Here is a 14,388-nt window from a genome sequence, read left to right on the forward strand (position 1 = left end):
TTAATTATTTGAACTGTTTTAGGACTGTGGAAATTTTTCACTGCGCACCTTAACTAACACTGTTGTGTGGACAGAGTCGGACACTGCATCCGAGTTGGCTTTCACAGAGATGGGGATCTCCCCGAGGACCAGCGGCCTGATGGGAACGAGGACGGTGGCTCCGCTTTCACTCTTCACAAACACCGGATGAACACCGGGCGTGGAGAGCTGCTCGTTGTCTGGGAAGACGAACTCGAAGGTCTCACTCTGTGCAACAGTGACGGTGACCTAACGACAAAGGCACAGAGTGATCACATTTAACGTGGCACAAAGGGAGTCGGAGGAAACCAAAGAGGCCTGTTCTTTCATGAAGGGTTTAAAGAACATATCAATTTTCAGAAATACTGATGCCACCTTAGATTATGGCAACTTGACACGTAAAGAACCCCCAATATACATTGGTTAAACAGAATTTCGCATTTAAAAAGACGCAGATATGTGTGGGAAAGGTCACATTTTAAGTGTTCTCAACACTCTCGGTTCAAAGAAAACAAAGAAACTCACCACTGATACCACCAAGATCCTGGACACTGAACTAAAAAGCAGCCACCCTTCTATTATACTGTCTGCTTATGGTTCCTCTAGGTGGCAGCATCTTACAAAAGTCTAACTCTGCTGTACTGTATTGTGATTTAATAATGTATGGCAGGCAGAAGCTGCCATAAGTATGCAACAATTAATTAAATGCCCAAAATTTATTATTACATAAATACATACAGATTATGATTACATGTAATAAAAATAAATATTTTATTTAAAAAAATAAATATGGGAAATAATTAATCTATAAATTTGACATAAATGTATATTTCTGACTTAATATTCTTTATTTGTTTTCTTATTGCCTCAAATCCCACAAATAGATAAATAATAGTTAAACTTTACAAAATGAAATAAAAGTTATCATGATCAAAACTTAAAAAAGAAAGCACACACTCTTAAAATAACAACCGATAAAATAAATAAAAACAATAAAGAATTTTCCAAAGGTCAAAAGCTGTTTAACTATTAAAGAAAAGGTTTTCTCTCACAGTATACTTTGAGAAGTAATTCTTTGATGTCCATATTTATATTCCTATATATAAAATATAGGACATTCTTTAGACCACACAGTTGAACATTTTTTATTTTTAAACATGTACTTTTCTTTTTTCTAACTTATTCGTTTAATTTTATTTTTGGCAGTCTCCATAATAAAGCTAATTTAGCACCGTACCAAGGGTTAAAAATGACCCATTTGTCTAATGCTGGCAGACTCTTATATTAATGTACACTCTGCCTGTGTCTGAGGAGAAGCAGATTCACCTTCTGGTCCTCTTGGAGGTAGTTGAACAGAATGATCTCCAGCAGCAGCTCCTCTCCCCGGATGATGAAGGCCGGAAGATTTAAGGACAGGAAGAAATCCTGGAACACTGTCAGCTGCAGGAAGGTTGCATAGAAAACCTGGTTACAAGAGATGCTAATGCTAACAGCTACTGCTCAGATTAATAAGCCAAAAAGCCATACTGTGAATAAATTTAATAATACAGGGTTAAAAATTAAAATGAATTAAATATATAAACCTTAATACCTCTGCTGGTTGCTCTACAATTCCCAGTCCCAGATTCTCAGACATCACAAAGGCAGTGGCAATCCAGGTTGTGATGCTGTCTGGTACAGTTAGCGCCATTTCCTTTGTGTTTGAATTACTGCAACAAACGGCAAAAAAAAAAAAAAGAAGAGAGAGAACTTTAAATTTTAAAAAACTGCATCTGACCCAACGGTTTCTGAAGAATCATACCGTGCAGGTCATCAGCTTTCTTACAAACAGTATGTTTGCTTACTGACTTAAAATGTTAGGTGTTGGAGGTGCGTTGTCTTTTGTCTTTGCAGGTTGGAGAATGGTTATTTGGAGAAGAAAAAAAAAAATTCTTAAAAACTTAGATCCTGACCATTATCTATGAGATCTCTGACTGTTTGTGGCTTCACCTTCTTTGTGTTGTTTGAGCCTTTGTTTTGCACCACAGCTTACTCAGCGTTAGCTTGGTAATATCTTTTATCATTTCATAAATATGAATGTATATGGGACATCATCTCCTAAGGTTATATGCCAAGGTAACAGCAAAAATAACACCCACTCACATCCTGGGCCATTTAACCTCAATAAATCACATGATAGAGTGAGGCTAGGATTCACAATGGGTTCACCCAAAACCTTGGCTGATTGTGACTGTGGTGTGAATATGGCACGACGGGACCACAGATCGCAATTATGAGCCATTTATTTACATCTCATCACACCACAATACACACCGACCCCTGAGTCCCCATGTTTTAACTCGGTGGGCGTGATTAAGGATGCACGGCATCCACCCTCCCTGCACGGCACCGCAGACCACGTCCCACCACAGTGAGCCAAAACAGTTTTCACACCTTGGCTGTGTGATTAGGTAGAGGAACAATAGGGGGTCCAAGACCCTCTTGGGGACACTCCCATGGGGTTTAAAATCTGGGACTCTCCACCAATTACTCTTGGAACTGAAAAGCTTCTTGGATTAGAGGTGAAGCATCTTCAAGAAAACTTAAAGACGCCCAGACGCTTTTCTTTCCAAACTTAGACCACAATTACCTGGATCAGGGGTCAGCAACCTTTAACACCCAAAGAGCCATTTGGACCCGGTTTCCACACAAAAGAAAACACTGGGAGCCGCAAATGCTTTTTGACATCTAAAATGAAGATAACACTGTAATTATTGTTTTTTACTTTTATGCTTTGTGTGAACAACTAAGGTGTGTTGCTTATGAAATCTATGAAGTGCTACAGAGAAAATTACATTTAATTATGTAATTAACACTCTTAAAGAAATATAACAAAAGGAAAGACGCCCAACTGAACTAAAATGATCCATGTAGCAAACAAATACTGTTGTGAGCTGCCACCCTACTCGCCTTTGGGCTTTTGGAGCCTTGACCTGGCTTTTAAAAAAATAATTGGAAAAAAAAGCACTATACTGCTAAAGAAAAGAAAAATAGATATTTGCAAAATTCTGCCTAAATATGTAATTTACCTGGTTAACGTGTGTGGCGGGGCGTGGTCTGCAGCGCCACTACAGGGGAGTCGGACGCACCTGAGCAGCACCCGCAATCACCCCTCGCCACCTGAACGTCTGTGCTCTCTATGCTGTTGTGTTGGTATGTGTCGGGCTGTGTATAGCAACCGTGTGTGAAAAGTGGTCAATAAAGAGATGCTGAAAAGCGTGTTCATGCAAACATCGTCAGGCTTGCCATGGTACAATGGGACTTCTGCTCCTGAATGTCTGCGCACAGCGTCTGCAAATCGGGGCTGTACGAAGTCACTTTCATCTTTACGCAGGATTGTAAGCTGTCATCTGTGAGGCATGAGCAGTGTTTGTTTTTAACATAGTTTACCAAAGGTCAATAATTGGCCTACCTGGGGCTGAAAGTCTCGATAAATGCGTGGTGTTTCAGCGGATATACCAGCTTCCACGAGTGTGACGCTTATTTTGAGCGATGAAAAAAATAATAGAATATAATTGTATTCTTATATTTCAATATCACAATAATCTTCCAATTTAGAACTACAAGTTAAAAAAGAACTAACATAAATAAAATACACTTCAACTAAATACTTCTATTTTCCCAAACCACGCGGAGCCGCACTATAAGGACTAAAGAGCCGCAGGTTGCCGACCCCTGACCTGGATGAATGAGAACCTTCACAGAGAACAAAAGTAGAGGCTTTTCCCAAACTATAAACATGTTTATTTCTGCTGTTAACTTTGGGGTCTGTGGATTTATTGGACATTAGAGGAACTGCATTTCTTGACAGCCTCTTGGCCTCACTTCTGCTAAGTGGACTGATTGAATTCAACATCTCCACCTGTTTTACTCCTGCTATTGTCATGGTCTCTGTGCCTGTTCGGCAGACTCAGTATGGCTACAAGTGTTTCTGTATATTTTGCCCCTTCTCCCTCCCCTCTCGCGCCCTGCGCACTACCGGGGCGGAGTTCATTGTGACTCCCGCCCATGGCTCCCGCACCTGCAAACAATCATCTGACCAACACTCTCACAGGCTCCCTACTTAAGGCTAGAGATGGCACGTACCACTTTTTTATGTCCGATACCGATATGATGAATTTGGATATCAATCCGATATAGTGTTTTTTTAATCAATAAAACTGTTTTTTAAATATCTTGCTGCATTTTGCCTAAGTTCATACTCAAGTTTAAAAAAAAAAACAAAAAAACAACAACACTAAAGCTATTCTGTTATACCTGTATGCAAAAAATGTTTTCATAGTTCAGCAATACTGATCAATCTAATAAACTTAAACCTACACCATCCTCCCTATTCTGGTATTTTAAAGAGTACTTAAGTGCCTATTGAAACCCTATTAGAGTACCTAACTAATAGGGTTTCAACTCCCAGCAACAAAGAAAAAAAGAAAAAAAAGAAAAAGGGAACCCTCCACCTCATGATGCTTAATTGACGTAATCAACTTTAATTTGATGCAGTGTGGGGGGGGGAAAAAAATGCACAGAAATCTTTTTTTTTTTTTCAAGAAATATTAAATAGATTCAACATCTTTCTTCAACAGAATTGCAGACTGCACAGCCTTCCCAAAGGAAAAAGTACTATAGCTTACTAGGGTATATTAGACTTAACAGTTACTATATAGATTGGTAGCGAGGCTCCAAATGCTGAACCAGACCACCGACACCTCTCGCACGCCACAGCCACTCTATCACGTGATGAATACTGCTTCAATGTGCTAAGGTTATGAGGCGAGTTACAGCGTGTCGCAAGTTTTGTGAGGCGCTTTCGTGATTTAATGGATCGGATTACATTTTTTATTTCTTTCCGATATCCGATCCAGTAATTTAGGTCAGTATCGGACCGATACGTAATATCGAATCGGTCCACCTCTACTTAAGGCAGCCACTGGGAATGCTTCGTCGCTGGATTATTGTGTAACCTTCGTCAGTGTTTCCTGTATTCAGCAGCTTTCTTCAAGTTTCTCTTTGAAGTGCTATTCTGATACCAATCTCCTCTTTTCATGCCTGACTCTGCATGCCCCACCCGAGGACCTGCTACTGATCTGTTGTGAATGTGGTGTGTTGGTGCGGTGTGAGCGCGAAAAGGAATCCCTGGGAGGAGAAGTCCTGTGTCTGAATTAACCGTGTGCGTTTTCCCCTCACTGCCCTCGTGACCCCTAGAGACCCCAAATCCCTTTCCTTCACCTGTACATTGTGGCACTCGGTGTGAAGAAAATAAACTGCCTTGATATTGCCTTTTGCAGTATTTTAAATGCAACTGTCTCCAAAATAATGTGACCTGTGTTCTTATATCAACTGTTCAAGAAAATTGTGCTTTGCGTGTGTGAAATTCTGGTGTCTGTGTGCTGCAGCCTTACAATTTACATAAAATTTGAAAACTTTTGTTTAAACTCTATTTTTCAATATGTAGAGTAAAGGTCACATGAAACAGCAGGAGGCAACTGTTTCTACAGTCTGACACTGAAATATCACCTGGTGTTTGTGTCCATCCAGATCCAGGTCTCTGGAAAGTACCAACGCACACGTTCCTTTTGTTGCTCTCCACGTAAATGCTCTGTCGCAGTAGTGTAAAACATTATCTCCCCTGCTGTTTAAAAAAAAAAAAAAGTATCAGTCACATTAGCATTACCGATCCACAATGTTTAAAATGTTTGATACTGTTTAACACTTACGGAAGTCGTGCATTATTTGATACGTTTCCAAACTGGCATCAGTGAAAACCACAAGATCACATGACTGTACAAAAAAACAGAACTATCATTACATATTATTCATTTTGAAATAAAGTGAAGACTGTCCATCTTCCCTCAGTGAAAAAGAGGAAAACCAAACCAAAACTCTATGTTATGAGTTATAAGTAATTACAGAAATATTACACATGTCAAAATATTAGAATTATGGCTTTAGTGTAGGTATAAGTGAGTTAAAAGCTCAGGCACCGACTGCTCTGAACACTCAGGGTCACAGTTGTTTCTACTCTTGGATCTGTTTGATATTATATCTGTAAATATGAGCATCTAGGGCACACAATGATCACGGAAGGCCCTCCCATGTCAGAGCCTGTTATAAGATAAGTAAGGATTATTTTGTGATTCAAACAATGCTTCTTGAGTCAAAGAATAGCTGAAAATGAGCAGAGTCACTAAATAAACAGAAGCGATGTCTCTCTGTGGAGGCTAACCTTGAAAACAGAGTGTGGATCCCCCATTTTTGGCGTTTCATTGTTGCCGTCAGCCATGGAATTGCCAAACTCCTTCATCTGCTTCATCACCTGAAAATATCACCAGCAATATAAGAGCTGCTACTGTTACACCCCATAAAACCGAACAAAGGAAACTGGGACAGAAACATGTCTAATAAAAAAGTTCAGCCTTGTTAAACTGATACTTGGGTGGGGAGGCAGGTTTGTTTTCCCAGGTGAACATGAAAGGGATCATATACCAGGAAGCATATGATTATAAAAGGCAGAGAACATTTAGCTGGAAAACAAACTACAGAGGACCCCAAGGAGATATGGAAGCTTCTAGTATTCACAGGTTACACTGTTGTAAACAATAAAGCATGTTATGTGATCAACAACAGTCAGTACGAATGAAAAACAGATGAGTCAAGGCTCCAAGTTTGATCTCTCAAATTAAGGATCAGATTGAAGTAAGCAAGCTGCCTCACATGCTGATATTTAATTATTAACATTTTAAGAAACCAATAATTGTTTTAGTTTGAGAAGCTGAATTACATTTATACAAACTATCCTATCATGTACGAGGAAAACATCTCATCTTCTTCACATATCTCTTAACCTATTCACTTTAAAAACATTTTTCATAGGATTCAATGCAGTCTTCTGAACAATACTCAGTAAACCCTGATTGCCTCCATACGAATTAGGAGGATAAGGAACAGCCAACGTGCTGATTATCAAAAGTCAATGAGTTGCCATCAGTTCATCAGTCATCAGTTGTGAGCACCTCTGTAAAAGAAAACATTTTAGCAGCGTGCTGGGTATGTGTTAACACAATGCCAAAGTTATCCCAGGAGTACACGACCCAGTAAATTCCTTCCAAGGTCAGACTGTGCAATGCTCAGAGAAACTGCAAGATATCCAAGAGCTACATCTGAGACTCTGCAAGCATCGATTAGCAAGTTAAATGCAAAAGTTAATGACAGCGCACTTAGAAAAATACAGTGCTTTGCACAGTCAAAGTCTAGATTTAGATCTAGACTTTGACTGGGCCATTTTTTTTTTAAACCATCCATTGTTGCCCTGGCTTTATGTTTAGGGTCGTTGTCCTGCTGGAAGGTGAACCTCTGCCCCAGTCTCAAGTCTTTTGCAGACTTCAACAGGTTTTCTTCCAAGATTGCCCTGTATTTGGCTCCATCCATCTCCCCATCATCTCTGACCAGCTTCCCTGTTCCTGCTGAAGAGAAGCACCCCCAGAGCATGATGCTGCCACCACCATATTTGACAGTGGGGATGGTGTGTTCAGAGTGATGCACAGTGTTAATTTTCCACCACACATATGGTTTTGGCCAAAAAGTTCCATTTTGGTCTCATCTGACCAGAGCACCTTCTTCCACATGTTTGCTGTGTCCCCCACATGGCTTGTGGCAAACTGCAAACGGGACTTCTTATGGTTTTCTGTTAACAATGGCTTTCTTCTTGCCACTCTTCCATAAAGGCCAACTTTGCGTATGGACAGATTCCCCCACCTGAGCTGTAGATCTCTGCAGCTCGTCCAGAGTCACCTCTTGGCTGCATTTCTGATCAGCGCTCTCCTTGTTCGGCCTGTGAGTTTAGGTGGACGGCCTTGTCTTGGTAGGTTTACAGTTGTGCCATACTCCTTCCATTTCTGAATGATTGCTTGGACAGTGCTCCATGGGATGTTCAAGGCTTGGGAAATCTTTTTGCAGACCTAAGCCTGCTTTAAATTTCTCAATAACTTTATCCCTGACCGGTCTGGTGTGTTCTTTGGACTTCATGGTGTTGTTGCTCCCAATATTCTCTTAGACAACCTCTGAGGCCGTCACAGAGCAGCTGTATGTACTGACATTAGATTACACACAGGTGCACTCTATTTAGTCATTAGCACTCATCAGGCAATGTCTATGTGCAAGTGACTGCACTCAGACCAAAGGGGGCTGAATAATTACACACGCCCCACTTTGCAGTTATTTATTTGTAAAAAATGTTTGGAATCATGTATGATTTTCGTTCCACTTCTCACGTGTACACCACTTTGTATTGGTCTTTCACGTGGAATTCCAATAAAATTGATTCATGTTTGTGGCTGTAATGTGACAAAAGGTGGGAAGGTTCAAGGGGGCCGAATACTTTTGCAAGCCACTGAATGGGCTGTTTGGAAGAGCTGCCAGGATAAATCGTTTTCTCTTTAAATAGAAAATGCCAGTACAGCTTAGGTTTGCAAAGGTGCATCTGAACAAACCACAAGACTTCAATGTCCTTTGGATAGATGAGACCCAAGTGGAGATTTTTTGGTCAAAATACAAAGCACATTTGGGGAAAACCAAACGCAGAATATAAGCACAAACAACTCATAAAAACTGTCAGCACAGTGGTGGAGGGTTAATGGTTTGGACTTGTTTTGTAATCACAGGACCAGGCGCTTGTGACCTGAACTTCTCTGTATGCTAACCAATTCTAGAGTCAAATTTCAGGCCATCAGTCTGACAGCTAAAGTTTGGCACAAAAACAAACAGGAGAATGGTCCCAAGCAAAGCAGCAACAACAGAATGACTGAAAAAGAAAAGAATCAAAGTGTTGCAATGGGCCAATTAGCATCCAGACCTCAACCTAATTGAAATGCTGTGTTGGGACATTAAGAGAGCTGTGCATAAATGCATACCTGCAAAATTACGATTAAATGAGGCAAAATTGTAAAGTAGAACCGAATCAAGCAATTTAATCGTGAGATAAAGTAATCCCTGGTTCTTTGATAACAGAGTGAGGTGTTTCACTATGGGAATCGCCTCGTGACCAACTACGGAAGCTCCAATGACACCACGTCTGTCTATGACAGACCTGTCGAGCCATGCTCAGGGCTCCGCCCCCTCATACTAACACGGCCGACCAGCTCCTCCTAACTCATTCCAAGCAGATTTCTTTCCGTGCCTAAGCAAGGAGGGAAGTGTTGGTGAAACACCTCACTCTGTTATCAAAGAACCAGGGATTACGTTAAGTAACCCAACGTTCTTTTTCTAATTTCGCTCGGTGTTTCACTATGGGAGATATGGCCCACTCCCGGATTGCGCCAGCTCCCGAAGCTACTCTCCAGTGCTACTCCAGGATCTCAGGTCAAACCTGAGGCACCAGAATCCAGCACCGTCTGAGCCAGGGATGACTGTGCAACATCCAGCCGATAAAACCGGACAAACGTGTGCGGCGTAGCCCAGCTTGCTGCCGCACAAATATCCTGGACTGATACACCTCTGAACAACGCCCAGGATGTGGCCACACCCCTAGTGGAGTGTGCTCGGAGTCCCGGGGGGGCCTGCAAGCCCTTACAGCTATAAGCCAGAGCCAAGGCCTCTACAATCCAATGAGCTAGTCTCTGGCGTGATACGGGCCTGCCCTTGTGAGGGGAGGCCCAGGAAACAAACAGCTGATCCGACTTCCTGAATCCAGCTGTTCTGTCAACATAAGTCCCCAAGGCCCGGACAGGGCACAAAGTGTTCAGCCTCTGCTCCCTCTCGGAAGAGAATGGAGGGGGGTGAAAAGCTAGGAGCTCTACTGTAGAGCACCTGTATGATGTTTCCAACACTTTAGGGACAAAGGCTGGGTTAGGCCTCAGGAGTGCTTTAGTGAGTCCCGGGGCCAGCTGTAGACAAGAGGGGTGAATAGACAGAGCCTGTAATTCACTAACTTGCTTGGCTGTGGTTAGAGCCAACAGCAGAGTGGTTTTAAGAGAGAGAAACTTCAACCCCACTGCCCCAATAGGCTCAAAGGGGTGGTGGGAGAGGGCGTCTAAAACGACTGACAGATCCCATAAAGGGACCAGTGGTCTAGAAACTGGGAGCGTTCGACGCGCCCCTCTCATGAAGCGACCTACAAGGGGGTGCTGCCCAGCAGGTTTATCACCAAACCCCACGTGGCAGGCTGAAATAGCTGCTAAATAGACCTTTATAGTGGAAAAAGCTTTCCTTTTGTCCAGCAAGTCTTGAAGAAAACACAACAGCTCCACCACTGAACACTGAAAAGGGATAATCTGCTTTTCATGGCACCACTCTTCAAAAACACGCCATTTACTGCTGTAAATGGAACGAGTGGAGGAGGCTCTGGCATTCTGAATGGTTTCAATAACCTTCGGAGGCATGCCTGCTGCCTTCAAATTCCACCTTTCACGGGCCAGGCCCAGAGAGCAACCTGGTCTGGATGGGGATGGTATATCTCCCCCCGCGCCTGAGACAGAAGGTCCCTGCAGATGGGGAGTGGCCATGGCTCGTCCACCAGAAGCTGGCTGATTTCTGCTATCCAGTGTTTGGATGGCCACCGTGGAGCTATTAAAATCAGAGACAGCCCCTGATCCCTCACTCTGATCAGTGTTGGGGAGATCAGGCTGAGGGGAGGGAAAGCATACAGCAGAGTTTTTGACCATGGATGGGCCAGCGCATCCACGCCCAGTGGCGCGTGTGCGTCTGACAGGGAGAAAAACAGGGGGCACTGTGTGTTTTCTCGCGAGGCGAAGAGATCTACGGCAGCCCGGCCGTATCTCTGCCAAATCTGCTCCACCACCTGTGGGTGAAGCCTCCATTCTCCGAACAGTGGATTTCCTCTGGACAGGAGGTCCGCCCCCCTGTTCAGAATTCCTGGCACGTGAGTTGCCCAAAGGGAGAGGAGCCGAGTGCTGCTCCACATAATTATTTCCCTGGCTAACCTGTGTAGCTGCCGGGAACGGGTGCCGCCCTGGCGGTTGATATAAGCAACTACAGTGGAGTTGTCTGTTTTCACTAAAACATGTTGACCCCGGAGATACGGCAGAAAATGCCATAAGGCTAGGAGCACCGCACGGAGCTCCAGCACATTTATGTGATTCAGAGTGAGTCTCTGTGACCAAACGCCATTCACTGCTCTGCCCATCATAGTTGCACCCCAACCTGACAGGGATGCATCTGTGGTCAGCGTCACCCTGGATGATACTGCCCCGAGCGGTACCCCCGCCGTGAGAGCTGTCGGGCTCCTCCAGGGCCGGAGAGCCGCGATACATGGCTGCGTTATTTTTACACCACGACTGAGATGTCGGCGAGGGCACAGCTGCAGAGAAGCGACCCACCGCTGAAAATCTCTCATCATAAGCAGCCCCAAGTGTACCACCGATATCACCGAAGCCATGAGGCCGAGGAGGCGGAGACAGAGTCGGAACCGCACGACTTTCCCCAGCTGAAAACGGGAAAGACAGTGAGTGAAGGATGCGATCCTCCGCTCTGAAAGTGCGATACGATAAGAGATGGAGTCTATTCTGAGCCCCAGATACTCTGTAAACTGTGCGGGTTTCAAGTGGCTCTTTTCCAGGTTGATAGTGAACCCAAGCTCCGTGAGGTGATTCACCACCACCTCGGAGTCTTTGATCGCCTGCTCGCGCGATCGTGAGCATATTAGATAATCGTCTATGTAAGAGAATATTCTGATGCCGCTGTTCCTTAACGGAGACAGCGCTGCCTCCACACATTTGCTGAACACCCTCGGAGCTAAGGATAGCCCGAATGGGATAGTTTGAAACTCGTACGCTACGCTCTGATAAGCGAACCTGAGATATTTCCTGTGTGGAGGATAAATGGCGATGTGAAAATATGCGTCTGATAGGTCGATTGTAACAAACCAATCGCCTGTGTGAATTGAGCGACAAAGCGTCTTGTGTGTGAGCATTCTGAACGTGTACTTTCTCAAATGCTTGTTTAACACACGCAGATCCAGAATAGGACGGAGCGACGTTCCGTCCTTTTTCGGGATGAGGAAATAGCGGGAGTAAAAGCCCTGCTGAGCTTCTTCGCTCGGAACCGCTCCGATCGCCTGTTTGTGTAACAGGGAGGATATTTCCTCCTCCAGCACATTCGCTGAATCGCGACTGGCCACAGAAGCTAACACTCCGCCGAATCTCGGTGGTTTTGCCGCAAACTGTAGTCTGTAACCATGGGAAATGGTTGACAAGACCCAGGGATGAACTGCGCATGCGCGCCACTGCTCCAGCCGCGCTGCAAGCGGGCCTCTGAAGAAGCGGTAGCGTGACGTCACCCCTGTCTCCCGGAAGGAGTTGGGGCTCTCCCCCTCGGGAAGAGCGTGAGCTCACCCCGCTGAGAACAAAGACAAATTGCAGTGATTTTCTTTTGTTTTTATTTTGAAACTGGGGGGGACATTCTGCCCTTGGCAAACTGCCTGGCTGCAGAAATGCACGTTTTATTTCTTTTGTTACCCCCAAACCACAGTGAAGTGTCTGATGACTCTGGGCAGTGCTTGGTGACACAGACAGAGTGCTTAGAAGTGTTTGGTGACACTGCGCCATTTGTCCACAAGTCTGTCCTCCCTGAACTGGAGGAGGAGACTGAGAGGGTGCTCCTGGTGAACTGGAAACTTCCGGAGACCCTGAACTTTGGAGTGATTTGGTTACCCCTTCTAACACCTTCCTTCTATTTGGGGAAGAAAAGAGGGGTGACACAGAATGCTGCAGGTGTGCTAGGCTGACCGGGTGTAACGGCTTGTTCTTTGCAGCAACTGCTGCAAAGGAATGCTTGCCCCAAGGTCTTCGGTTCTCTACCTTGGCCTGGTGGGCACCCTGCTGGCCTCCTGCTCCTCTCTGCATTCTGACCCCACTCTGTCTCCCTCTCGCAGCTGCTGCTGTTTCTGCAAAGCCAGCTCTTGGCACCTGCTGGGGCTGAGAGTTAGGTTTTCTGGGTAAGCAGAGATTTAATGCTTCACCCTCCTGCTTTCTGCGGGTGCTTGTTTCTCTCATTCTCTCCAGGGCTGGGCCAAAGAGACCCTTGGTTGGGTCATAGGCTGCATCCATGACCTCAGCCTTCTGAGCATCACCTAGGCCTGACAGGTTTAGCCACAAGGCTCTCTCACCCGAGACTGCAAGGCCCATAACGCGACCACACCCTTGGACTGCTCCCCTGGAGGAGCGAAGAATGAGATCATTAACCACGCAGATTTCATCCCAGAGGGCTGGGTTCGGGGAACCCGAGTCAAGCTGACGGCCCATGTCTTCCAGAATTTCTGCCTGATATGCTGATAGCAGTGTGACTGCATTAAGCGAGCATACTGACTGTGCAGCATATTTGTACATCCTTTGATAAATAGATGCCGTGAGGCGATCTATCTTGTTGGGCAAAGAAATGCTAGAAGAAGCTGAGATTGCCCTGCGGTTAGGGTGAAGGTGATACGCCACTGAAGGCTCCACTGCTGGGGGTTCGGTCAGCCCCAGTTCACCCATCCCCTGGATCTCAAGCTTAGAGCAGCCCTTGGTCGGAAGCTTGCTTTTAAAAGGGCTTGACCAATAGCGACTCATTTCTTTCATGCAGGCTGGGACTGCTGGCAGAAGCTGCTTTGATGGCGGCAAGGCTGGTGGGAGCCTCTTGCCGTCATACAGGTCGCGTTCTGCCCCTTCGGCATCCTGGGCGGCTGGCCATGGGATGCCTAGCTTGGCAGCAACCCGTTTGCAGACCTCGTACAAATTGCTGTCCACCAGGGGTGCAACTTCAGCCCCACTCGGTGGCCTGGACTGCTGGGGAGGAAAGGTAGAGTCATCCTCCTGTTCCTCATCCATGTCCTCCAGGTCGAGGAGGTCGGAGTCGGCATCGCCCTCCGCGTCCTCGCCACCCGGCTCGCCCACGTTTTGATCGAGGAGGTCCTCGAACGATGGGGGCATGAGCGGGGACTCTTCTTCCATCATGTCCGCCCAGCTTGTGGAGGCTCGCGGATGACGGATATCGCTCGTAGCAGTAGCAGCCGACAGGCAGGGGTCCTGACTGTTCGTTACTGCTACTCTCAGCCTCCTTTCCAGGACTTTCTCTGGCATCAAAGCACAGTGTGGGCATCCCTGAGGGTCCGCCAGTGAAGCCCGAGCATGCTTGGCACCCATACAGACGATGCACATTGGATGAGGGTCCCTGCCCGAGATGGTGGCACCGCATGATGCGGGGCACGGGCGGGATGCAGCCTCTTTAGCCTTCGGCTCCGACCTTTTGGCGGGAGTAGGAGCTGTAGACATGGTTAGCGGAAAGGGGTGAGACTAGGCTACACCAGGCTCGTCTCGACACGTTAGCCCATAAGTAGCTAGGACT

At 45.5% G+C, this 14,388-nt stretch overlaps 2 protein-coding genes across 2 annotated transcripts in view; both read right to left on the reverse strand.

Moving 5' to 3' along the window:
- The window catches only part of cd109 (CD109 molecule), a 54,192-nt gene that overhangs the window by 30,024 nt on the left and 9,780 nt on the right, over positions 1-14,388 (reverse strand). Inside the window, exons 16-21 of the mRNA XM_085382456.1 lie at positions 6,278-6,367; positions 5,769-5,832; positions 5,569-5,683; positions 1,610-1,727; positions 1,345-1,458; positions 49-267 (exon numbers count right to left, since the gene is read on the reverse strand). Coding sequence (XP_085238582.1) covers positions 49-267; positions 1,345-1,458; positions 1,610-1,727; positions 5,569-5,683; positions 5,769-5,832; positions 6,278-6,367 — 720 coding nt within the window. The remainder of the gene's footprint in view (positions 1-48; positions 268-1,344; positions 1,459-1,609; positions 1,728-5,568; positions 5,684-5,768; positions 5,833-6,277; positions 6,368-14,388) is intronic.
- Positions 10,439-14,315, reverse strand: LOC146652780 (uncharacterized). Its single transcript, XM_085382605.1, has 2 exons — positions 12,864-14,315; positions 10,439-12,376 (listed from the first exon to the last, which is right to left on the reverse strand). Exons 1-2 carry the CDS (start codon positions 14,313-14,315, stop codon positions 10,439-10,441), a joined length of 3,390 nt encoding a protein of 1,129 aa, XP_085238731.1.

The sequence above is a fragment of the Rhamphochromis longiceps genome, linkage group LG15, assembly GCF_057381845.1.
Source record: "Rhamphochromis longiceps isolate RC_006_pf linkage group LG15, R_longiceps_female_GT1.1, whole genome shotgun sequence".
Classification (NCBI taxonomy): Eukaryota; Metazoa; Chordata; class Actinopteri; order Cichliformes; family Cichlidae; genus Rhamphochromis; species Rhamphochromis longiceps.